This window comes from Lacerta agilis, chromosome 2 (assembly GCF_009819535.1).
Source record: "Lacerta agilis isolate rLacAgi1 chromosome 2, rLacAgi1.pri, whole genome shotgun sequence".
Classification (NCBI taxonomy): domain Eukaryota; kingdom Metazoa; phylum Chordata; class Lepidosauria; order Squamata; family Lacertidae; genus Lacerta; species Lacerta agilis.
The window spans coordinates 48088410-48115148 of NC_046313.1; the positions used below are offsets into that span (position 1 = coordinate 48088410).

The following is a 26739-nucleotide window of genomic DNA, read 5'->3' on the forward strand; positions in this document are numbered from 1 at the left end:
TAGTAGAAAATGCCCTTTTATTCCTTACAGTGGGCTTGTTCTTTTTTCTTCTTTTTTAGAGTCTCATACAAAACTAACTTTCCTAGAAATTGAATTGTTTGGCAAGCTTAGAATCCAATAAACTAAAAGCTGCTACAACCTTGCCAAAATCCTTTGATCCTTTGGCTGTGCCACACGGTGCTGTTCTTTCTGCAAGGCTGCCATGTTTTTTTCTGCTGCAGCTTTCATTGTGGAGTTTCCCATCTGTTTTCTCCAGTCAAACCAGTCCATTTTGCTAAAACTAGCTTTTTTGCCCTCATTTGAGGAACCTTGACTATTTTCACTGCCCTCCAGGATCCCTGTTGCTCAGTTTTCTTTAACCCTAGAAATGGTTGAGGCCCCCTTTAGGTCATTTCATAAACTTCTGAGGGCTTTGGCTTCTCTGGTTTTCCTGATTGTCCGGCTTTTAATACATGAGAGTGCTTTGCTATATCTTCAGGAGCCCAGCGAACCAAGAAAAAGTGTTCCATGGGAAAGCTCTGCTTCAATCAACGTGGGATTTTAAATACCTCAGATTTCCTCTGTGATGAAGATGCAAGTGGGAACTAATTATGGAAGTCTTGGCTTTCTAAATGATACCTTAGAAGTGTTGCCTTTAAATCTTTAGATAGTCTACAAACCAAAGAAGTATCAGGGTTCTGGGTCATAAGTCAGAGCTTGATTGAGATTTGCATGCAGGTCTCTGAGTGACTTACTGTAGAACTGCAAGGTTTCACACTCCCAGTTGCTTTACAGTAGCAACAACTGAGAAACTTTCACCTAGAACAGGGGTCAGCAACCTTTTTCAGCCGTGGGCCAGTCCACTGTCCCTCAGACCATGTGGTGGGCCGGACTATATTTTTTTTGGGGGGGGGGAGAATGAATTCCTATGCCCCACAAATAACCCAGAAATGCATTTTAAATAAAAGCACACATTCTGCTCATGTAAAAACACCAGGCAGGCCCCACAAATAACCCAGAGATGCATTTTAAACTAAAGGACACCTTCTACTCATGTAAAAAGACGCTGATTCCCGGACTGTTCGTGGGCTGGTTTGAGAAGGTGATTGGGCCGCATCTGGCCCACGGGCCTTAGGTTGCCTACCCCTGACCTAGAAGAAAGAAAGAAGAAAAATCAGGAATTTATTTTTGTGTGAAAGGACGTGAGCTTGGTTCTGGTACTGATTATTTGTTAAGTGGTGGACAAGTTATATAGGAAATGCACCCAAACTATGAAAAGAAATCAAAAGTTTAAAAGAAAAGGTGATTTCTAACTCTCCCACCCTCAAGCACCATCTAATTAAATGTCCCCCCCTTCCCATTGCTGTTAAGATAGGGGGTCAAACTTAAAAAATAATTTGAGTGCATGTAGGTTAACCAGATAGTAAATGTGGTGTAAAATAAAACACGTAAGAACAAGAATCAGTGTGTGATCAGTTTACTTTGTGTCTTCCGAACAGAAATATTTCATAGGTGAAAGAAATGGTGCTGGAACATGTTAAAAGCAAAAGTGACTTATGGTCTTTGCAGCCAAGAATAGCATTTCCCCTGAGACTGCCGTCTTGGGTACTTTTATGAGAGAGCAAGTCCCCTTGAACTCAGTGGGATTTACTTCTAAGGAAACATGCATAAAATTGGGCTGTTACTTAGAGTGTATGGGATTAAAGTTCTGCCTTGGTGCATGTTATGTTGCACAGAAACAGAAGGGTTTGATGGCCATAAGAAATGGTCCTCTAAGGGAGCGTGTTTCGTTGCACTTTTCTCTCCCTCTCTCCCTCTCTCTTTGCTCCCTCTTAACATTCGGTTTCGGGTGCATTTATCTTTGTGAGTAAACACTGCTGCCCCTTAGTGGCTCTGAAATTATTTTTTTCATTTTTAAGCAAACCACAGATTTCTTAAAGAGTTTATTTTCTCATAGCTTCTTTCTTTGCATGGATAAGCTGAAAACATTTTCTGGGCCTTACAGGTTTTCCTTTTTTCGTTTCTTTTCCTTTCCTTTATCTCCTTTGCATCTGCCCTACAAACAGCAGCCAGGATGATGATCTGGAATACAAAGGAAGAGCCATGTGTTAAACTGCAAAGAGCAGCTGAATTCTTGAGGTCTGTGGTCCTTGTAGCCCAAAACCACATCCTCCGGAAGTACAAAGCATGAGTTCTTGCTGGGCCAGATGGAGTGACCGCAGGAAATGACTCCAGATAGTCATCTTTGGCAAAGAGCCATGCAATACCCTAATGTAAGGGGAGAGTTACTCTCCCTTGCAATGAATTAGATTTCCCCACCACCACCAGTTGAAATTAAGCTCTCTAGATAGGCTAGGTAAAGGTAAAGGTAACCCTGACCGTTAGGTCCTGTTGCGGACAACTGGGGTTGTGGCGCTCATCTCTATAGGCCGAGGGAGCCGGCGTTTGTCCGCAGACAGCTTCATGTGGCCAGCATGACAAAGCCACTTCTGGCTAACCAGAGCAGCACACAGAAACACCATTTACCTTCCCACCAGAGTGGTACCTATTTATCTACTTGCACTTTGACGTGCTTTCGAACTGCTAGGTGGGCAGGAGCTAGGAGCTAGGAGCGAACAATGGGAGCTCACCCCGTCGCAGGGATTCAAACCGCCAATCTTCTGATTGGCAAGCCCTAGGTTCAGTGTGCTTAATTGGAAATATCCTAATTGTAACATAGATTTGAAAAAGGCTTTTGAATTATCACCCTTCTTCTTAAACATTTCATCATTTTTTAACAACCAAGTTAAGAGTGAGGTTTTGCAAGTTTATGAGCTTAATCAGATTTTTGCCCCAACAACCATATACTGTAGCCTAATCCTGCAAAGTGTTGAGTTAGTGTAATTTTTGCTGAGGACTTTACTCAGGACTCTGCTCTCAAAGTAATTCTTCCTACATCTTATTTTGACTACAATACCCGGTCATTTTCCCTGCATGCCCTGGTGTGACTGCACTGGCTACCAGTTAGTTTCCAATTCAAAGTGCTTGTTTTGGTCTATAAAGTATTGTGCAGTTTGTACCCAAATATTGCAAGGACCTCCTTATATGAATCAACATGGGCATCTGATACCCATCTCTATGCTCTCCCCTGAGGGAGGATGTGGAGGGTGGTGGCATGAGAATGAGTCTTCTCAGTGGCGGCTCCCTATTTATGGAATGCTTTCCCCAGAGGGCAGGCCTGGTGCCACCACATTTTAAGTTTACTAGACATTCATTTGGGGGGGGTAATCTTTGGTAAAGTAATTGCTTCTATAGCTCAGAGCATGCGACAATGGTATCAAGTAAGTATCAAGAGGGACCTATCTGCACCAATCTCAGTTGTCACCTGTTTCCATCTCTCCATCACCTATCCTCTTAAAGCTCACATTGGGCTCTTAAGATGTTGCCATGATCACGAGAAAAGCACATTATAGTTTGTGGCACATGTGGAGACCAAGTGTTTGTCTTGTTCCCTATGACACAGGTGGAGATTTGGCATCTGCGGATCCCATGTTCCTGGAGCAATATGTGGTGGTGGCAGATTACCAGAAGCAAGAGAGCTCTGAGATTAGCTTGTGTGCTGGCCAAGTGGTGGACATAATTGAGAAGAACGAATCTGGTAAGTAGAGCTCAATGGAAGCTTTAAATTAGATACATGCCTTGAGATTTCAATAAGGCTTTTGACAAAGTCCCCCTTTATATTCTTGCGGAGAAACTGGTAAAATGTGTACTGGACCAGATAATTGTTAGGTGGATTTGTAGCTGGTTCACTGACTCCTCGGGAGGCGGAGGACTCTCCTTCATTGGATGTTTTTAAGCAGAGGTTGGATGGCCATCTGTCATGTAAAGGTAAAGGGCCCTTAGACGGTTAAGTCCAGTTGAATTCAACTATGGGGTGTGGCACTCATCTCCTCTTTCAGGCCGAGGGAGCTGGCATTTGTCCACAGACAGCTTTCGGGGTCATATGGCCAGCAGACTAAACCATTTCTTGCACAACGGGACACTGTGACAGAAGCCAAAGTGCATGGAAATGCTGTTTACCTTCCCGCTGCAGCGGTACCTATTTATATACTTGCACTGGTGTGCTTTCGAACTGCTAAGTTGGCAGAAGCTGGGAGAGAGCAACGGGAGCTCACCCCGTTGCGCGGACTTGAACTGCCGACCTTCCAATCAGCAATCCCAAGGGGCTCCGTGGTTTAGACCACAGCCCCTTCCTTTTACCTTTACCCAATCTAGCTGAGATTCCTGCTTTGCAAGGAGTTGGACTAGATGACCCTCGGGGTCCCAAATCTACAATTCTATGATTCTATGAAAAGAGCTTGTAAACAGGATCTCCTGTTCCTTGTAGGTTTCAAATGAGATCTGAAGCCCAGTGCCTGTTTTGTGGAGGTGGAGGGGACATTTAAGCAGGCTGGCATCTATCTATATAGGAAGGTCATGCAAGTATCAGCTTGTGATGACTAACATCTGCATGCAATAAATGCCAAGGTTTAAGGGTTTCTATTGCAGCCTCTGATACACAAATCACTCAGCTATATGCTTTAGGTGGTATTGTCCTTGGCAACAAGTTACACAGGCACAAAGCACCCATTTCAGAGTCACCATATTACATGAATAAAAGGACCATGCCATTCTTAGTTGCCAGTCCAGCTTTTTTTGATGGGAAGGTAATGTGCTCACCTTCTTACAATTATCCTAATTTATTTAGTAAAACTTGACCCATTGTAGAAGGAACTATGCTTAGAATTAAATTAATCTCTTTCTTTCACCACCCAAGGAAATAATATATACAATATTTTTTTGCCTTCCTTATTTAAGTAAAATAATAAGTAGCCTTGAAAAATAGCTTTGGGCTTGTATTTTGACAACAGAGAAACTTCCACTACAGGATTATACTTGTAGGCGATTTATTTATTTTTCAGCACAATGAAGCAAATTACTTGCTGCTCAATTTCTATCCACCAGCCATCCATTGTGAAGCAGTGACACCAACGTTGTTGCTGTTTCAAAGCACACTGTGCAGAATTTTTATGGATAATTTTAAATTTCACATTATTCTCTTATTGAATAGCTTTCTATAAATTACCATCTTGATTTGCTTCGATGTCATATAGAGGTCAAATCATTTCATAGTTATTCCCTGAATACCTTGTGTTACCATTCAGAACCTTTTTTTAAAATGAATTCTGAATTCACATAAAAAGACAAGTGCACAATAAATTGAATCACTGTATTAATTAAGCTGGGTTTATTGTCCAAGCTCAACAACATAAAGATAAAGAGAATGATAAAGAAACAAAATTATCTATGTTTAAAAGTCAGCTCCCAACGTTCTGGTATTCTCCCCAAACATTGTGTTATGCCTTGTGTGACTAAGAAAGTCTTAAGGCAGAGCTGTGCAAACACAGTCTTGCTTGTTTCTCTGCAGCTTCCATTGGGTTCTGTGGAAGGCTGCTGTCTAGGACCTAGTTGAGAGGGTTGATTGACTGTTTTACACTCCAGAATCAGCAGCAGGTTTAGCTGGTGTCTCTTCACCCCTGAAAACAAATGGCTTCCATTTGCAAATAACAAAAACTACTACCTGAAGACAATGTGGTGGAGGAGGCAAAATAATGCCAATCTCCCCTGCTCCTGACAGGCTAAAGAATATCCCTTCTCCCCTTTCTGAAGGCACTCCCAGTGCTGATCTACTGCAACTTTCTAGCAGGTGACATAAAACTTTATAAGCTTATTGGAGACTTTCCCGAAGAACTGATCTCTTTTTATACAATTCTGAAAAATATATAGACCAAGTGATTTAGCGTTTGTAAGGACATCCTGACAATTTGATGTAACATTTGCGATTGGGAAGCAGTATAGGGTATAGCTAGGATTATGTCAGTGGCCTTTCAAAATATGTGATCGTTTTAATAAAAACAAAAAAATTCAAACACTGTGTGAGCTTCTAAAAATTAAGTGTCTGTAGTGTGGGAGCAGCTGAGATGTGATAACTCTGGGGACGTTTTCTCCCATAGCCTAAAATAAATGAAGAGCCAATTCCTTGGAGGTTGGTTTTATTTATTTGTGGGTTAGAACATGTATTTTAGTGTAAACACAGAATTCCAGGACCTTACAACAGATGAAAGCACAATTTTATGAAAACATTTTCAAAATAGTAAGTTCTTTTTTTAAAAAAAAAATTGCTTTATGAAATAGAATGTTGACAGAATAAAAAGATACTCAGTAACTAGTGGAAAGCAGTGAAGGAGGGAGTCAATTGCACTTCACAGTATAAGGTAATACGTTACCTTGGTCCAGCCACTGAGACGGTCCTCTCCTTCTCTTGTCCCACCCAGCTGTTTCTCCACAGCTGGAATGGATGGAATGGATTCGTTTCCAAAGCAAGAACTCGAATGTGGCTTTTCAGCTAATGCTATTTTTCTTTCCCTTTAGGCTGGTGGTTTGTGAGCACATCAGATGAACAAGGATGGGTCCCAGCTACATGCTTAGAAGTTCAGGATGGAGCCCAGGATGAATTTTCAATGCAACCTGAAGAAGGTGAGAAAATGGCTTCAGAGAAGTTCCCCATAATTCCTGGGTTTATTATTTGAACTGCTCTAGTCCAGCTAAATTTTTCAGGCTGTTGTCCAGGGAGCAAAAACTCCAGTTTGGTTTGCATTTTAAAGAGTCCTAGTATCTCCCATCTTTATCAAGCTCCCATGAAGGCTGAGCTGGATATCACTTTCAGAGAAGGTGGTGCTAATGAGCTCACATGAGCCTTTCCCAGCCTTCAGGATCCAGCTTTTCCTCTATCTTTCCGCCACAAGCCATACCAGCCTTTGATATGAAGAGCACACATTCTGAATTAAGACCACTAAATGGGTGCTTTTTGGGTACTTTTTTTTAAATGACAGCTGCTGTTACCCTATTGCATTGCACCTGAGTAATATTTGATATGGCTGTCCACACTGGAAAGTCCCAGGTGGTTTACGTGGTGGTTTCTCTTCCCCTTACTGCTCAAGTTCACATGCACTTATTTTCAACAACGCTGCAACAGCAGGTGCTCCTGTGACATTTGCTAGGTTCTCCCCATGGTGGCTTCTAGTGATGGAATGAGAAATCCAGAGACAGACATCAACAAAACGGATCGAAAGTGTCAAAAGGGCACCATACTTTTTTGAGGAACTTCTTGAGTTTGTTGTGATTTCTTTGTTCCTTCCTTTTTTAGAAGGTGCAAATACTTCTCATTTTTAATATAACGCCTTTGTGAAGCAAAGCATCAAAGTCTTTCATATGAGCTGTGGAGGGATCTAGCTGCATTGTCTGGTTGTGGAATTGTCTGCTCTATTAAACAAGGCTTATACTTCCAAGGAGTGAAGAGCTGCCTCCTTACACCCTGTTTTGTCCCTCTCCTGCTTCCCCAACATGCTCCTCCCAGTCCCATGGAGATACTGGTCTCTTCCCAGGCACGTGGGCCGCCGTCGGACTCTTGGGGACTTGTACACCAGTGGATGGGGTCAAGGTGGATGCTGTGGAGATTGCTTTTATTGACCTCCATTTGTGCTTTGGACATTTGTCTACTTCCCGTTTCTGCATGTGCTACCCATTGTGGTGTTTGCATGCCTTGTTGCATGTAATATACCGTATTACTTATTCACTGGGAATCCACCCTTCGTATTTCCTTGTGTGCATTGCTGGTCATATATGTTAAACCCCCACTCACCCCTCTTTCTCCTGCTTCTGATACTTACTGTGTCAATGCCTCATGATTTAGAAGTTCTACTCTTCTGTGCATTACTCGCAGCCAGACTAGAGAGGATGTTAAATGCTCCTTTACATTCATCTTGCAAGTGCTAAAAAATGCAAATTGCATTGGGTGGGCTGATAATTACTGGGCTCACAGATGGCATGGTGAGAGAATTTTTCTCTTTGTTCCCCCTGTTATGGTCTTGAGGAAAATCTCAGAAGCCAGTATTTGTTCTCGGAGACATTTCTCTCCCAAAGCAAATACCACCTTTCAAAAGAGGATTTTCCTCAAGACTGCAAGGGTATGTGTGTGCAAGGTCTAAATTCTCCCTCCATAACTGCTGTGAGCCTAAAAATGATCACACACACACGTCCAGCTGATGCAATTAATAAACACACACTAGCATGTTAAATATGAAGATACATTTAATTTCTTGTCTGGTTGCCTTTAGTTGACTCAGGCATTTGCTTCTTGCACTGTGTTTCTAGCTTACCTTATAACTAGAAGGAAAACAAAGACTGGCACAGACCTGCTGGATATAATCGTCCACATCTCAGAGAGTTTTTGTGCTTTGGCTGTGTTCCTTATAATTCCTGTTGCATCCTGATGCCATGACATCTGTTTGATGCTCTGCTGATGTGCTTCTGATTTGTCAGGAAGTACAGTGTGGAGCATGTTGGTTGTGTGCTCAGGCACTGAACACATTTTATGTCTAAACATTTCAAGTGGATGAAGTACCTCATCGTGAAGTTGGCAGTTCAAGGTTATGTTAGTCTAACCAAGTGCTTGTCCGCACTTTGCTTGTCCCATGCGCAGAAAGCATGGGTCTGAGTAGTTTACCGCTTGCCCTACCACTTCCCCCGGGAAAACCTGCACTTTGCAACTGAATCGGAGGAAATATCAGTCCACGAAAAACCTGCTCCGAATCAGCAGTAAAGAGCGGCGTTTCCCGGAGAAAGTGGCAGCACAAACTGAAGTGTGGATGAGCTCATATACTGCAGTTCTGTAAGTCGAAAGGACTCTGCATGTTGTTTCAGCTCTTCTTGCCAGAGATATCATTAAACTAGCTGTGAAACTGATTCCTGGCTCTGCACGAGGTATTTCTAGAAATGGGGACACAGTATAGGCTGCAGATGAGTATTGAATGCCAATGGCAGTCTTGCTGAGGCAGACTAGCTGGCATCACTTGGGCAGCTGTGCATAGGGAAAGCAGGCAACAAAAGCATTGTTTGTTATCTGTCGGTAATGCGGGCGGTGTGTGTGTGTTTGGATTTCTTGCTTTCTGTAGAATTGTCGCAATTATGTTTTTAGTTATATCAGGTTCTTCCACCTAGTCTTAGCTAGCTGCTGCTTCCTTTCCCTCTGGAGTGTTGCTGGAAATTGGTTAACAGTCTTATGGCTCTGGTGTTGGCATAATGCACATTCCCCCTGTAACTTTACCCACAGTCTGGTATTAGGGAGGATGTAAGGCTGTAGCAGCTAACCTGTAGCCTTTCAGATGTGCTTGGCCTCTCAACTCCCGTCAGGCTTAACCAGCATGACCAATGGTTAGGGATTATGAGAGTTGCTGCAGTCCGACAACATTTGGAAGCTACCACCTTGGCTATCTATGATATAAGAGATAGGGAATGGTCGTCATGGTAACGGGGCAGAGGTCAAGTAAGCACATTGTTTTTACAAGAGAACTTGACAGAACATGACCCCAGGCGAGGAGAAACAGAGGATACGAATGGGATGCAATCTTGGAACCAGTGGAGTTATTGCAGGAGCTGTGAAATAGCTGCTTATTGGAGTGGCGTGGTTCCTTGAGTGCTATAACATGGGAGGAGCATGGTTTCTTTAATTGCACAGGAGAAGCTATGTGTGAGTCTCTGATGTTACAGTGCTCATGTGAGTGGAGCACTCAAATGAACACTTGTGCACCCAGATAAAGATGCTGAAACAACATTGGAACTGATGCTTAAGGTGTTTGGTATCGGACACTTAGGGCTAATGGAAAAGCAGATTCTTTTTAGAACAGGACTGTGCAACACCACCCACCCCTGGCCAGCCTGGTGTACGCAGCCCACCTCATTTCCACTGACCACCTATTACAGCTGCCTGTCTTCGATTTGGAAAACAGAGAGGTTGTCAAGCACCAGGCAAGGGCTGATAGGGTTCATTAGACTTGCGGGAGGGTATTACAAGTTATGTGACTAGATTTTTGGGAGCTTGTGTCAGGTGGATAGGCTCTCAACCCCGGTGTGTGATGCACCCGATTGCCGACCTTCCCATGCAATGTAATCCAGTTCAGAGTGCTAGACTTAAATAAAGTTTGAAGAGTTTTCAAAACAGGGACTTCTAACAAGTTTTGTTTTCTTCTTTTCTATTTTGCTCCCAACAGAGGAGAAGTATATGGTCATTTACCCCTACACTGCTCGGGACCAAGATGAAATGAACCTGGACAAAGGGGCTGTTGTGGAGGTGATCCAGAAAAATCTGGAAGGATGGTGGAAGATCAGGTACCTTTCATTCAGGGTTTATGAAGAAGAATCAATGGGAGGCAGGCATGCCCAAATATAAGGGGCAAGCTACTTTATTATTATTAATGCAGTCATGTGTACTAAAACTCAGTGATGTTTATCTCTGTCTGTTGCAAAGCACCCTTAGGAGAGGGTAGCTTCCATCCAGAAAGGGACAGAAGGAAAGATCAGGTTAAGACACACAAAGTTCCAACAATGACTGATGTAGAGGAATGCATTTTGTGGCATTCTGCTCTGTTTCTGGGAGATAAAAGTTAGATAACACAAGCTCTTTGGGGAAGAGGAGTGGACACACAGAGGGAATACTTTAATGTTGAAAGGAATTGCTTATTGCATTATGAACAGATGGCATGTTGCCCCGGTTAAACGGGACAATGAGATGCCCTGAGAATCTCATTGGCACTTTCTGGTATATAAGGTGGTCCCGCCAACACATTTGAGGGTTTTGGAAACGTGTGAAGGAAACTATCCAAAAAGTAACAAGGCATGATGTGCCACTGAAGCTACATTTTCATATCACAAAATGGTGGGTGCAAAGAGATGGGTTCTTTTGCTATTAAAAAAAAACAAAAACCTTAAATGATGCTGTAATGCATAGGGGGAAAAGGTATTCGAATGGTTGAGTTGGGGGAAGAGGTTGTAGAGAATGCCCTGAATCATGCTCTTTTTTTTCTTCTTAAACTGCATGTTGCTGCAGTTGTCTTTGTAGTTAAGGGCACCTTTTAGTGGTAAAATGTGTTTATCATACTGTCTCTGCTTTAAACCAAACCAACACACACAGCACTGACACAATGACTGTAGTTGAAAGTGCTGGATGGTGCAGAGGTTGATTCATTAGATGCAAAGAAAGTGCATTATTTTAGTACCTAACATAATGAAACTGCAGACTGATGAGTGAAATCCTCCAGCATCCCTAAATTAAGGGGGAAGGTCTCCCATCTTTCTGTCCTTTTTGCCTGGTATATTTCTTGCTCCTAAATCAAAGCATCTCTCTCAATTGTTTGCTGTTGAACAAAGTCAACCATCCATCAGATTTTTGCTTCTGTGTTGCCTAAAGAGACTGTTGTTTGTTTTGTTTTGTTTTTCTTTAATAAAAAACATTTCTGGCTATAGATTTTTGAAGTGTTTAGTACATCTTTCTTCACCACTTGAGAATCAACTGTATCCACCAGCCTTGTAACGGGACAGCTAAAATATGGTTCACATTTGCAATAGAAAATGGTTGAAAGTGTATGTGTTCGTCAGATGGGGCAAAAATACAACACCCTGTTTACAAGGCAACTGCAGCCATATTGATCAGGGCCATAACAGAACTAATGGGCAAACTAAGCGCAAAAAAGAATGCCTTGATGACTATGATCTAACCCTCGGTTGGTCAGCTAGAGATCTCTTCTGACTACATTGGTTGTAAGTCTTGAGACTGGGCTGACACTGACAAAGTGTGTGTCGAGGTAAAGCAGAAAGCAGGCTTTGATTTCCGTAACCTTCCAATGAACCTGCAGCATTGGCAACCACTACACCAGGAAAAAAAGAATGTGTGTTGACATTTTAAACTGAGGAAATTTGCTTCAAAGAATCTCGAGTCTATTAAAGGCGCAGCAGCTGGCGTCATCTGATCCCAGCATCTTTGCCTCTGGCCACTAAGGTGGCATTTCCCTGTGGCTGGCACCAGTCCCTCCTCTCTGGCAGATGTCCTTGGTGGATGTGGTTTCTGAGTCACGGTAAAGGTTTAGGGCTATTGTTTTGTTTTGGGTTTTTTCTTTTTCTTTTAATGGCTTTGATGTAAGAAAAGAAGACAAATGGCACACTGGAAAAGTGGTGACCTTTGTATAAGAACTGAAAACACCAAGAGTTGGACTGCTTTGCATGTGACAGAAAAGTAGATGCACCTGTTATTACCACGTGCCCCAGGGTTGTTTCCTGTTATACCTTCTTTTTTACATTGTGTTTATGTGCCACAGAGAGATGTAATTGGCCCTAGATCTCTATTTATATGCAGTGTATGCATTAGGGATGGGGAACCTCAGGTCCAGGGGCCAAATGAGGCCCTCCAGGCCTATCTGGCCCTCAGGGTTTGTCCAAGGTCACACAGCCCTCACCAGTCCTGCTTTGCACCCTCCTTGAGTGTTTTTTGCCTGGCTAGAATGTGCCTGGATGGAGAGGGATGTGTGAGTGTGTAAAAACTAATCTAGTGTACAAACAGCAAATTTCGCATTTGCTGCTCTGGCTGCTTTTGCCTGTGGTTTCCCAGAAGGGGGTGTAGGCTGAAAAAGTTCCACCCACCCCTGGGTGTCTACATGGTGAGAGTACACAGTTTGCCTCTGCACAATACAGCAGAGGTGGGGCAGCCTTTGCCCCCCCCCCACCCCCAGATGCTCTTAACATCCATCTCCCACCAGCCTCATGGCCAGTGGTCAAGGATTATGGGAGTTGTAGGCTAGCAACATCTGGAGGGCCACAGGTTCCCTCATCTTTGCATTTGAAGGACACAGCTGATACACATGGTCTACGAATATATATACCTGTCGATTTTGCAATATGCGATGTGGCCCTTAGGCAGGCCCACTAGGCTCTGTGACATTTGTCATGCTACTTCAAAATAAGCAGAAAGGATTCTGGACTCACTACATTGGAGTAGTCTAATGCATCTCTAGAAGGCAGGTAGTGCACAGGTAACAAATGATCAGAGGGTCTTCCTCTCTGCCCGTGATGCACCCATAATGGGTTGGAGACTCCTGTGTTCCAGATTAGTCTTGCTGTCCCTTTATGCCATAATCCATTCCACATCTGGAGTCTGGTCATTACAGCACAGCATACTGCCAGCATATAGCCTCCCCCCCCCCCAATGAGGTACAGCCACCTTGGGCATCTGTATGGAAAGATGGGAGATAAATCAGCTTAATCAACAATAAGCAAACATTCATAATTGTGAAGGTATGGGGTCTTGAAAGATACTCAAGCGTGTATCTCTCAGATAATGGAAGAATGAAATGGGGGGATCTGTATTGATCAGTCTGCTTTCTCAGAATGTTGATTTAGAACCCTTTTTGTGCCTCTCAAGAACTGCTATGAATCAGGCTGACTGTGCCTGAGAATTTGCAGCTGTGATAAGAACAAGACAGAAGTCTAAATATTTTGACTGTTCATGTTGCTGCAGGTATCAGGGTCAGGAGGGCTGGGCCCCAGCGTCGTACCTGAAAAAGGGGAGTGGTGACATGCTTGCTCCAAAACTGGGATCTGCCACTTCCACCCACTCCTATGCACTAGACCTGGATGGAATCTCCCGGCAGCAGAACTCGACGGGCCGAGACAAGGATGGGCCGAACAACCAAAGAGATGGAAGGTTTGATGGTCGCCCATTGCCAAATGTGGATCTTAGGCGAAGTAAGTTGGGAGCAATGAACAAAGGTTTTGGGTTCTTTGTAGGCAATGCTAGACTGGTGTGGTGCAGGAAAGTATCCATGGCTCTTGAGTTTTGTGGCTTCTTGAGAATTATAATTGGAAGAACTAGGTCAGTTCAGCAAAGCTGATGGTAAATTTTGGGATCCTTTCTAGTGTATGTTTGTATTGCATTCTACTTCTGCTGCTACTGAAATGAAGCATATCTCAAACTTGATGGCAGTTGTTTGGACATCAATTATCTAGTGGGGCATGCTGTTCATGATTTTAGTGTAGGTTTGTGTGTTAAGAACCTACCCACCCCTCCCTCTCTATAATATATGTACTCACACAGTTTCTCTTTCCCTCTTGCTCTTTTCCCCCTCAGACTGGACTGGTGGGGTCTTGTTAGTTCTGCTTAAGTATCACTTTTTGAAACATGTTTTGATATCCTTCAATCATAATGAAATATTTTCTTGGCAGAGTCACCAAAGATGAGACAGAGACCCCCTCCTCGTCGAGATCTCACAATAGTAAGTATTGCCCCCAGTTGCTTTAAGCTGGGGAGTTCTGGTGCATTATTAAACACATTGAACAAAAATAAGCTAGATCAGTGGTGGTAGAAAGGGACACAGCTTGTCTTGCCACATTTTGCATTTTGGCATAGATTCCTATGTGCAAACATGTCTGTATATGTAACTTGCTTCTTAATGAATGGATGAAGTGATAAAATAATGCTCTGGCGAGGATCAGGCCATTGCCCCAATATATAAAGGGGGATATAGTGCTTTCTACATGCATGCCCTGTGCAACTGTGAACACTTGCACAAAATTCATTGCATGAGAAGCTTCCCTAATATTTCTCCTTGTGATCCACATGTGCAGTGGCTCTACTTTATATAGCTGGTGCAGGAGTGAGGCTTAACACACACACACACACACCTGGATTTGCTTTCTTCTGTCAAGGGACTCTAGCCTTATGAATGAGTATATACCATTCTGTTTTGAAGTAGCTGCACAGGCCTCTTCTGTTGTGTTCCATAGCACAGGTGTTCTGGAAATAAGCCTACTTACCTACCAGATGTGACAATGTACACTGCGTGCATATAGAGTATATATTCTTAATCCGTCATGGGAGCATGGACTAAGGGAAGCTTTGCTTATAAGCCTCATGCATATGTTTCTCTATGCATACAACTTTCCTCTCAAGTTCAGAGACTGACCAAGGAAACATTGCCTTCCCCATGAGGCCCTGGAGCACACACAGCTAGTAGGGTCAGCAGTTGAAATATGTCCTGTATAGATGTTCCTGAAATAGATTTCGTTTTTTAAAGCAAACTTGGCCCATTTTCCAAGTCATTCCTTTCGTATCATAGTATTAGAAAGTGGCTATATTCACTGATAAAAGAGTCTACAGAGAGTTGAGAATAAAACCCCACAGGGGGAACTCTTAGGGTAAGAAGATCCCTTGGGGGAAAGTGAGGGGTTTTTGCATCTTCAGTGATAGTTTTCCCAGGAGCAGCCATTCAAAGCAGGGCTGAAGAATAGAATAGAATTTTATTTACGGCCATAGGCCCATACAAGTAAAACACATAGATAACAACTTGTGCAAGTGAGAACAACAGTCGCTAAAACACCACAGTAACAATAAAATACAATAAAATAGAATGGCATACTAAGCCTTAGCTAGCTTGTAGTGCTCCTTGGCGTCGCTTTTGAGTAAGGACAGCGACCAGGAACCAGCTGAAGCTGGGAATACTTCTCTGCAGATCTGGATTTTAATCTGAGCTGCACAAGAATTCATGAGCTTCTAAGTCTCTCCTCCCCTTGGAGGCAAGCAGTATGATGCCTGGAAGTTCATTTCCAGGCCCAGACCTGCTAAACACCTCCAGCATCTTTAATCCTGTGTGGCCTCTCTTGAAAGATGGGCTTGCCAGCAGTAGCTATAAAATCAGTGAAGCCACATGAACCTGCCTGCCAAATGCTACCTTCCTTGTGGGCTATCTTTGAGGGCCGTGGGGTATATTGTCTGTTGTCGTCTTCGGACAGAAGTAGGCTGATGTGTGTTGTTTCTGCAACAGCCCCGTGGCCTCAACCTGCCTAAGCCTCCTGTGCCCCCGCAAGTGGAAGAGGAATATTACACTATTGCTGACTTCCAGACTATTATCCCAGACGGCATCAGCTTCCAAGCAGGAATGAAAGTGGAGGTGAGGCTGCATTCCGCCCTGCTCTTCTCCATGCCCTTTGGGACTTTCCACGAGTCCACATGCTAAATCCTTTGTGTTTGCAGTAGTTGTCTGATACAATTGCTTTATGCTGATGATTGACAGGGATGATCAGTGCTTTTTTTCTTTAAAAAATGTTTAGGAGTACTCTCATTTTGACTCAAGAAAATCACCATTTTGTAGTTCAAATTGGGGGAAATAAATACAGTAAATGGACATAAGTACAAAGATTCACAAAATGTTTAGGGGTATGCGTACTCCTGCATTCCGCCCCCCCCCCCGAAAAAAAGCACTGGAGATGAGGGTTAAATTTCTGTCCTTGTTTTGGTGAGTAAGGAAGGATAATCCTCTCTGGTGTGCAGTGTTCTAGTCTGACTGGTATTTTCGTATTCCGTTTCACAAGGTGTGTGGAAGATCTCACCTTTCCCTCCTCCCTCCACACATGCATAGCATCCTGTTTCACTGTTGTAATTTGTCCAGGGAAACGGGAACAACGGGCATGTTCCCTGCTGGCCCAAACACCCCCGGCCGAACTGCCGGACGAACTTCAAAGCCCTGGAGCAGCAGCAGAAACCAGAGACCTAGCTTCAGAAAGCCAGGCACTCTTTCTGTTCACTTAGCAGCAGAAGATGCACCACAGAGGCTGGCATGAGCGTTATAATTAAGCATTTATTAGGCGAACATGAGGACAAAAAAACATACGTGCAGTCTCCTTCATGTTCGGAAAACGAAACAGAAAGTACAGACTGAGGAACGGAAGTTCCCAGCAGCACACTGGAACACTATACATGTGATAAGCTCCCATCCTCAGTCTGTTGTTAAGGTGGAATGGGAATTACGACATCCTCCCCCTTTCCATGTAACCTTAATCTTTGGCATTAGACACCAATTGTAGTTTCCGAACATACACCTGAAGTTGTTCTCTATTAACTACCTTAGACAACAAGTCTGCAGGAATCTCATTACCTGGCATGTACGACACCTGAATGATTCCCTTTCGGATACACTCCCTTGCACGATGTAACTTAATCTGCAAGTACTTGGTTCTTTGCTTGCAACTCTCTGAATTAAGCAAAGCCAAACAAGACCTGTTGTCTTGGTATACTTGTACAGGACAAGTCACATTGACTCCGATGTCCTTGAACAGTTGTATTAACCATTCACAGTCCATGAGTGAAAATGACAGTGCATTTAGTTCTGCCTCACAAGAACTTAAACTTACTGTCGACTGCTTCTTGCACAGCCAGTCAAACAGACAGTGGTTGTACACATAGCATACTCCAGAAGTGCTTGTACCATCTGTGGTGTCACTTCCGAAACTGGCATCTGCAAAAATTTCAAGTCCTCCAGTCTTCTGACTGGTGAATCTCAATCTGTAGTGCATTGTCCCTTTTAGGTAGCGAGCTACGCGTTTCAAAGCTTTCCAATCCTGGACTGACGGATTGTTAGCATGTCTGCTGAGCAGGTTAGTGCTCGCAGCAATATCAGGTCTAGAGCACCTGGCAATGAAATTTAGTTTGCCCAGAATGCATCTATACAGTGATATGTCAGGAAACATCTCAGCTTTTTCATCTCTTTGAAAACCTGTTACCATTGGGGTATCCACAGGATTTGCATCAGTCAATTTAAGTTTGTTTAGCACATCGGTGATTTTCTGAGTTTGGTGAACCAGAAAATTTCCTGTCTGGTCCTTCTCAACCTGCAGAGAAAGGTAGTTGGATACCTGGCCAAGATCCTTCATTTCAAAGTGTTGTTTAAGTTGTGCTAGGGTGTTATGGTATACTGTTTGATCTTTCCAAAACAACAAAAGATCATCGACAAAACAAACACAATACAGTTTGTGTTGCCCCTCCCCTTTCACGAACACACACGGATCTGCCTTTCCCTGGTGAAAACCAAGAGAGAGCAATGTCTCTGTAAGTTTGGTGTTCCAACATCTGGCACTCTGCTTCAAACCATACAGGGACTTCTTAAGTTTACAGACCATCCCTTTCTGAACTTGCACTCCATCTGGTGGAAGTAAGTACAATTCTTCATCTAGAATCCCATACAAAAATGCTGTATTCACGTCATGGTGGGAAACGTGAAGTTTTTCCTCTGCAGCAATTTTGAGCATGAGTCTTATACTCTCATATTTGACTGTGGGGGAATAGGTTTCGTTATAATCTTGACCTGGTACTTGGGAAAAACCCCTGGCAACCAACCTGGCTTTATGCCTCACAATCTTTCCATTTTGATCGGTCTTCGCTTTAAAAACCCATTTACTCCCAACCAGTCGCATCCCTGGAACTACTGGAACCAGTTCCCAGGTTTGGTTCCTATCCAATGAGTTAAGCTCATCATCTATGGCCTTAAGCCATGGCTCAGCATTCTCAGGGGAGAGTTCTTTTACCTCCTGAAAACTCGAAGGTTCCCATACCTTCTTTGAGCTACCAACTACAGCAGTAGCTGTGCTGGCAAACTCCTCATCAAACCTTTTTGGCCGTTTGCCCTTCGTGGCTCTTTCTGAACGGCGCATCAGACGCAAGTCTTCAACCTTCACCTTCTCCTTCTCCCTCTTAGGAGAAACACTGCCAATGGTGAACAGTGGTTCTTCCAATTCAGCATCAGACTCATCTGATGGTCTAATTGAGGCTTTGGCACTCTGGTAATCTGTTGAATCGCTGTCGCTATCAGCAGCACCAGCACCTCCCACTGAATCGGAATCTGAAACCTGATCACCATCCTCAGCTTCCTCTGCTTTCTCAGTGTCAGGATGACTCTGAAAAATCCCCACATTGTCCCCCCACTTGGCACAATACTCCACACTCCTGGTGAATCGCACTGTTTTTGTGTCGGGCATGTAAACTCGGTATGCACCTTTCTCATACCCTACAAATATCCCATGTACACCACGCTTTCCGAGCTTGCTGCTCTGTGGAGTATGTACCCACATATCAGAACCAAAGATTCTCATGTGCTTGACAAAAGGCTTCTTGCCAAACATCCTTTCATAAGGGGTACATCCTATGGGTGTAGACAGCCTCCTGTTGTAGGAATAAACAAAATGTGCTAGAGATTCTGCCCAATACGCTTCTGAAAGATTTGCATCATGCAATTGAGTCTTCATACCCTGTAGCAACGTCTGGTTTGCTCTTTCGCAAAGTCCATTTTCCCATGGGGATCGTGGACAAGCGAGATCATGTTGGATTCCCTTCTCAGTCAGAAAAGCCTCAAACTGCTGAGAAGTAAATTCGCCTCCTCTGTCAGTAAAAAGACATTGTATTTGCTTTCCATGGGCATTTCTCAACCAAGCATAGAATTCCTTGAACTTGGAAAATGCATCTGACTTTTGTTTGAGCAAGTACACATGAATGAATCTTGAGTAAGAATCAATCAAAACCATAAAGTACTTTGCTCCACCAAGAGAGGGCGCTAATGGACCAACTAGGTCTGCATGGACAATCTGGTAGGGTTTTGAAGCCTGCCTGCCAGATACCTTGCCCTTAGGAGCCACCCTCACTTTGTGCTCTGCACACGATTTGCACTTCATGTAGAATTTGCAGGGCTTAATGGTTAGACCCTCAACTACTTCTGGCATTTTGGTCAGCGTCTGCCAGGACATGTGACCAAATCTCCTGTGGTGAGTGTGTATACAATCTGCATGGAGAACTTTGTTAGCACTCGCCACACAACAAGAATCATCATTCTGCACATTATCAACATCATAAGCAATTTGAAATAAATTGTTCATATAGTCAGCACGCAAGAGTTCCTCATCGTCCTTGCTGATGACGCAGAGGCCCTTCCTAAAGAGAACGTCGAAATTCTTCTCTGTGAGCTGGGGAACACTCAGTAGGTTCTCAGATGACTCAGGAACATACAGTACATTGGTGATAGTTGACTGCAAACTCCGGAGTTCCACCTGGCCTTCTCCAGCAATCCGGATCGAAGTTCCATCGGCCTGATGTATCTTGCCATCCTGTGGCTTGCAGGAAACAAACAGTTGCCGATCTTTGCAGATGTGGCGAGTTGCTGCAGAATCCACAACAAATCTGCCTTCAGTCTTTGCAGTATCTGTTCGTGCAACAAAAACCTTGTTTTGCACATTCTTTGACCTTCGGGTCCCCGTCTTCTTGCCATCTGCAGACTTTTGCTTTTGCTTGCCTTTAGCCTTGGGACAAACTCGTTGGACGTGGCCTTGAACTCCACAGTTCCAGCATCTCACAGCTGATAAGGCCTTAGCACCCCCTGGTGGCTGCAACGCTGTACCAGACGACGTGGCTGCTTGCTCCCCCTCAAGTGGGCAATCAGGAGCTGCTGCGTTGCGTCGATCATATTCATTCTGCAGGACTGCAGTTACTTTGGCTGCAGTTAGCTCTTGTGCAGGAAGGGTTGCCAGCTGGCTGGCTATCGCACTGTAGCTTTGATCCAAAGAGTCCAAAATCAACACAGAAAATAAATCTTCTGGCACATTGAACCCTCTGTGCACCAATTCCTGTCTCAGTCTTAATAACTCCAAGATATGGGCTCTCACATCACCCCCTGGCTCAAGCTTTTTAGTGTGCAGCTTTCTGAAGTAGAGAAGCACAGACCCCGCCTCCTTCCTCATATGGGCGGTCCTTAAGGCTTCCCACATCTCTCGAGCAGAGACTTTGCCATTTATCGTTATTAGCTCCTCCGGAGATAGTGATAAGACAATCAACCCCATTGCCTTCGAGTCAGCCGATGACCATGCAGCAGTTACAGGAGTAGGGGCTGCGTCTTTCACAGTGTGCCATACTGCATGCCGTCTTAATTGAGCTTCACAATAGACTGCCCAAGTCTGATAATTCTGTCCGTTTAATTGTGGACAGTGGTTTTCCCCCATCGCTCTATCAGAAAGATCCATTTCTGCTTTCACTGCACACTTCAGCCAGCTAGAGGCTATTTTACAGCTTCACTATATCAGCAGATTTACGACCTGCCTTCCTCCGGCCTTAATTACGCTTGGCACAGACATCAAAGTCTTCTAGCCACCGACCGGGATTCATGCTTGTTTCGCTCCTCCACATACCTCTGTTTCAGTGCTGTTAATCTGGGCCCATAACCCAGTTGTTGTAATTTGTCCAGGGAAACGGGAACAACGGGCATGTTCCCTGCTGGCCCAAACACCCCCGGCCGAACTGCCGGACGAACTTCAAAGCCCTGGAGCAGCAGCAGAAACCAGAGACCTAGCTTCAGAAAGCCAGGCACTCTTTCTGTTCACTTAGCAGCAGAAGATGCACCACAGAGGCTGGCATGAGCGTTATAATTAAGCATTTATTAGGCGAACATGAGGACAAAAAAACATACGTGCAGTCTCCTTCATGTTCGGAAAACGAAACAGAAAGTACAGACTGAGGAACGGAAGTTCCCAGCAGCACACTGGAACACTATACATGTGATAAGCTCCCATCCTCAGTCTGTTGTTAAGGTGGAATGGGAATTACGACAAGGTAGAACCATAAAAAGGAGGTATTTTCTGTTTCTCCACCATGAATGGAATGTGTGCTGAAACTGCAGCCATCTTTCAACTTTTGGTAATGCAGGCAGTGATCTCCTGCTGCCTGCTCACCCCGAACTTTCACATTTTCCTTTGTCAGATTTTTGCCTTATCTGCTTAAAATATTTGCATACTGCTTACTATTTATTTATTGCATTTCTCTCCCACCTTTTCTTTCCCCATCCCCAATTAAAATTACATTTTAAAAATATTTTTATTTTATATATACAACCGCTATAATCAAGGATCGTGAAGTGATTCACACCATAAAAACACACACAACTGTACTATATGTGTGTGTGTGTATGTGTGTGTGTGCATTTAGAAATGGGGATGTTAATCAGCTGTACTGTATCAGCCTTTAAAAATTTGGAGTTTAGTATCCTGCTGCGGGTACCTCATCTATGGCTCATTGCTGACACCCAGTGGCCAAGTATTTTTCTTGGCTAATTGGATTCTTGTGCTGTGTGTGTCCACATTTGCTTGGAGAAGAGAGCTGACTCGGAAGATGGTCTTCTACTTTCGATTCTCTGTATACATATGCATGCGTGGATGTTCCAGTCCAAGAGAGTGATTCCCATTTAATAGTGCAAACTAACTAGAAGTACATGGTTTTACTTTGTATTCCACAAGGGCCTCAGACATTTCATACATTATACTGAGACAAACCCGGTTGTGTTACTGAGTGTTAACTCAACAGGGAGTTGCAGCCAACCTGTGGCTCCTGTTGCAACAGATGCGTGCATTGCATCCACATATTACATTTTTAGGTGTGCACAAACACAAAATAACTTGTACACCGACGAAATGTCCTTTGTGAAATGATTCTCGCCTTCAGGCAGTTAGATAAATTCAACAGCAGAAGATTCTGTTAAGCAGAGTGAAGGGCCAAAAGTTAGGACAATATAAGAAATTTAAAGAGCAATATAAGAAAGCTACAGCTTTCTGTAGTTCCTTAACTACGAGAGGAAATGCCAAAAGATTCAAGGCTCAAATGAGACTCCATGGCAGTTTAAAAAGATGGTTTTGAAAGTGGAGGCTGTGCTCTTCCTTAATCGCCACCACCACCTAGGATTGGGAGGGAGGCAGAAAAGAAATTGCTGGGGCATGGCTTCATCCTTGGGCTGGGGGTTTGCCGCCTCTGTTCTTAAGTAACCCCCTCAGCTTTGGTGTGAGCAGTTGAAGCAGCTGGTGCAGTAAGAGATCTAAGGCATGGTGTTTCTCTTTCCTTCCACAGGTCATTGAGAAGAACCTGAGTGGTTGGTGGTACATCCAGATAGAGGAGAAGGAAGGCTGGGCACCAGCTACTTTCATTGACAAGTACAAGAAAACTAGCAATGCATCTAGACCTAACTTCTTGGCACCGCTGCCGAATGAAATGGCGCAGCTCCGGCTTGGCGACAGTATGGCAGAGAGCAGCTCTAATGGAGAAGCCTTTGGACCGTCCAGGCCTCTGCCTGAAGCACCACCCAATGACATAGACAGTGCAGGGAAATGGAAAGCGAAGGAGGTTTCCAAGGGTGCCCTGCCAGAGAGCAGCGATGCATCTCTCTCCGTGGGGTACGAGGAGATTTGTGATCGGGATGCCGAAGAGAAGCCAAGCCTCCCTCCGAGGAAGGAATCCATAATTAAATCCGAAGAGGAGTTGATAGAAAGGCAGCGGTTGGAACAGAGGCCACCTCCGAAGCCTCCTGGCATGATTTTGCCTGCAATTCCCCCCAAGCAGGCTGTCCCTCCAAGGGACAACAGGAAGCCAGAGCTCAAAACAGAGAAGGGGAAACTGTTCCAGCTGAAAAACGAAATGGGGCTAGAGTGTGGCCACAAGGTGTCTCCCAAAGAGGTGAAGAAGCCGAACCTTCGGCCCACTGTTAAGCCTGCCAAGCCAAAAGTTGAGCCCCCGGAGGACAAGCCTGAGCTCGGGACCCCGAACCCTTTCCTGAAATCCAAGCCTCAGGTCAGACCCAAGCCAGCAGCAGCCCCTAGGACAGATCCCCCTCAGGGAGATGACAAACTAGACATTTGCAACCTGAGGAGCAAACTCAGGCCTGCAAAAGCGCAAGAGAAGCCTTCTGATCAGGACCACACGGCTAGCGAGAGTGCCTTCAGTAACAATGCACTTCCTGTGGAATCTTCCGTCCGGTCTCAGGAAAGGTCAGCTGTGGAGATGAGGCCTCCATCCAGACCAGACAGCCAAGTCTTCAAGGAGGCTGCTTCATCCAAAGTTCCTTTTGGCTCCGCAAAGCTGAGTGAGGCCGATTCCAAGGGTAGCTTTCCAGCTTCCAGGGAGCCACCTCAGCGGCCCGTGGTACCACCCAGGAGGCCGCCGCCTCCCAAGAAAGCCTCCGCACCATCGCCAGCATCTTCGTTTGCCCCCTCTCCGGAAAACAAAGCTCCACAGAGGGAAGTGCCTGAACTGAGAGCTGCCTCTGTGCCTGGCAGGCCGATGCTGGTTCCACCAAAAGCCAAAGGTTTCCTGCCAGCTCCGTGCCAAGATGATGCCAAAGCGAAAAGCGGCCTAGGCCCAAAGGGAATCCCCAAGCCTGCGGAAAGGGAGAGAGGATCCGTCCCCATCACCAGTTCAGACGTCTCCAGAGAAGCCCTCTATGTGGCTGTGGCAGATTTTGATGGCGATGAAGAAACCAGCAGCTTTAAAGAAGGGACCTTGTTTGAAGTCCGAGAGAAGAACAGCAGCGGCTGGTGGTTCTGCAAGGTCCTTGCTGGAGCGCCATGTTGGGAAGGCTGGATTCCTTCCAATTATCTCAGAAAAAAGCCATAGGCCCCTCCATTTGTCTTCAGATTAAGCAGCAGCTCAACATTCCCCATTTTAGTATCAAAATATTTAATTAGTTTATTTATAGTTTTTCATAAGGCTGGCTCTATTATTATTTTTTTAAGTATCTGGGATACCATACATTCCAACTTGTGTCATTTCCAAGAAAGAATAGCAAGAGAAACAGGCCTTCATATTAGTGTAGTTTTGCTACTGTTGCAAATCTTGGCAGTTCATTCCCTAAATACTTTTTAATAGGTTAATTCACAGAGACACACACAATTGATCCCTTCCCCAGCCTCCATGTGGTTTAGGTCCACCTGCCCTTCACAGGGCTGGCTGATTAAAAAAAAGTGTTCTTTAAAATGGTCTCTCAAGTTGTGGAACACACAGTAGCAAACCAAACGCCTGCGCACACGCACACACGATAGAATGTAAGAACCTGGGAGATTATTTGTTTTCAGCTTGGTAAGGAAATGGAAGTGAGTCCCACTAACCAATGAATGGAAATGAGAAATTGAAAAGCCACTGTTTGTGTGGCGATTTCCCTTGTTAAATACTATGTGCCACATTTTGCTGTTATTCAGATGCTAATAGGCCTCTGAATAAGTAATTTGATGTTCTAGGATATGCCTAGGTGGAAAGGCCTGTCCAAATAGCTGCTAAGAGATTCTTTCTAGCCTTGTACCTTTTGCCCCATATTTGAGCAATCCTTCTGCCACTGAAGGTCCCACATTAATGCCTCTTTTTATGTCTGTTGTGCTGACCTCTTTGTATAGGCTCCCCTCCCAGTATTAAAGTCTCCTTTTAGTAAATAAAGCAGATATTATATTAGGTTATCCATTCTGTTCCACTATAAGGTTTCAAATAACTCCCAAGACCTGGCAGGAGGATTGCTAGCAGAACAAAGTGCTGCCTCTTCAGGGACGGATTGCACAGCTGCATTCACGCTGTACGCAAGTAGATCTCTAGTGCTGTCCTATCATGATTCCTCAGGTCTGGTAGATGACAGCTGCCAGGATGGTAGCCCTCCAGTGGGTGCTAATAATTTATACTGCAAGGCTTCCCAACCTGGAAGTAGCATCTAGATTTCACAAGGGACGGAGGTTTTGCTGTACCTCTCCCCCATTTTATCTATTCCTTACCAATTTCTATTCCTTACCCTATTCAAAAAGCATGTTTCTCACCCATGTGTTGATTTGCAGGGTGGAGAGGAGGGGATGTGGACGTTATGCAGCGAGGCTAAAACAATAGTTCTTGGAGCAGCATGAACTGTTCTAACTTATCTGAGTGGGAAGGGCATGTGTCTGATCCTGGCCTCTTTAACTATGGACCTGTGATGCCGTGGAAATGGCTCTCATGAGAGGAGGGCTGGGTTCAGAGCACATTGTGCTTAATACGACATATGTATATTTTGGAGCAGTGGTCATGAGGCATCAGAGAAAGAAATAACAAATGTGCGTTTGGAAATATATATGTCTTCACATACTTTGCCCCCCTTTCATTTAATACATGTGTATGTGTATTCATCTCCAGGGTGTGAAAAAGCCAGATGCTCTCAATCTTAGATGTATTCAAACTTACCATCGCTGCAATGGATCAGTGGTTTTATTTTTCAGAAATATAAACCTGGATAGATTCACTGCTGATCTAACAGTAAAAAAACAAAACAAAACAAAAACCATGTTTGCATTGACCAAGAGAGGGTCAATGACTTCCCATGTGTGTATTATTGGTGTGAGTCTGCCTAGTTTGGCCTCCCATGGGCTGAACCCCACTTGCCTGCTTTAATCAGTTAGTAAGCAGATTTAACTTAAGCCAACCTTCCCCAATCTCGTGCCTTCCAGATGTTGAACCACAATTCCTGTTATATGAGCCCCAGCCAGTAGGGCTAATGGTTAGGGATGGTGAGAACATGCAGCTCGACACCTGGAGGGTACCAGTTCGGGGAAGGCTGGCTTAAGTTAAATCTGCATGCTGCCATAAATCTTCCTATATAATGGTTATTTTTTTAAAATGGAGGGTTTAGGAGTCCATCTCCTAACTTTGCTTTCTGAAAACCAGCACTTGAAGTTCACATCAAGAGCCAGTGTGGTGTAGTGGTTAAGAGCGGTAGACTCGTAATCTGGGGAACCGGGTTCGTGTCTACACTCCTCCACATGCAGCTGCTGGGTGACCTTGGGCTAGTCACACTTCTCTGAAGTCTCTCAGCCCCACTCACCTCACAGAGTGTTTGTTGTGGGGGAGGAAGGGAAAGGAGAATGTTAGCCGCTTTGAGACTCCTTCGGGTAGTGAAAAGTGGGATATCAAATCCAAACTCTTCTTCTTCTTCTACATCATGTCATTTTCCCTAAATGCATGCTGCTTTGGTCCCAGCTTAGATACAGGTACTGTCCTTTTAAGTGCTGTAGTGTTTCTTCTGTCCATCCCTTAGATCAGCGGTAGCCAACATGGTACCCTAAATGTTGTTGGGCTACAACTCCCATCACCAGCTTCAAGCAACTTCAAGCATCCTTTGAGGATGCGGATTATCTAGATCCATTCTAGTCTGGATTTTGGCTTGGTTTGGAGACAGATCAGCCTTGGTTGCCCTGATAAATTTCCATTGTCTAGAGAAG

General features: G+C 44.3%; 1 protein-coding gene across 2 annotated transcripts in view; it reads left to right on the forward strand.

Annotated features, from left to right (window-relative positions):
- SH3PXD2B (SH3 and PX domains 2B) overlaps positions 1 to 24960 on the forward strand; it is a 107506-nt gene extending 82546 nt beyond the window's left edge. For both annotated transcript variants that reach the window (XM_033139944.1, XM_033139945.1), the window contains 7 exons: positions 3482 to 3616; positions 6430 to 6534; positions 10107 to 10224; positions 13403 to 13629; positions 14107 to 14156; positions 15705 to 15830; positions 22589 to 24960. In XM_033139944.1, coding sequence (XP_032995835.1) covers positions 3482 to 3616; positions 6430 to 6534; positions 10107 to 10224; positions 13403 to 13629; positions 14107 to 14156; positions 15705 to 15830; positions 22589 to 24127 — 2300 coding nt within the window. In that variant the 3' untranslated portion in view covers positions 24128 to 24960. The remainder of the gene's footprint in view (positions 1 to 3481; positions 3617 to 6429; positions 6535 to 10106; positions 10225 to 13402; positions 13630 to 14106; positions 14157 to 15704; positions 15831 to 22588) is intronic.
- Positions 24961 to 26739: the final 1779 nt, after the last annotated feature.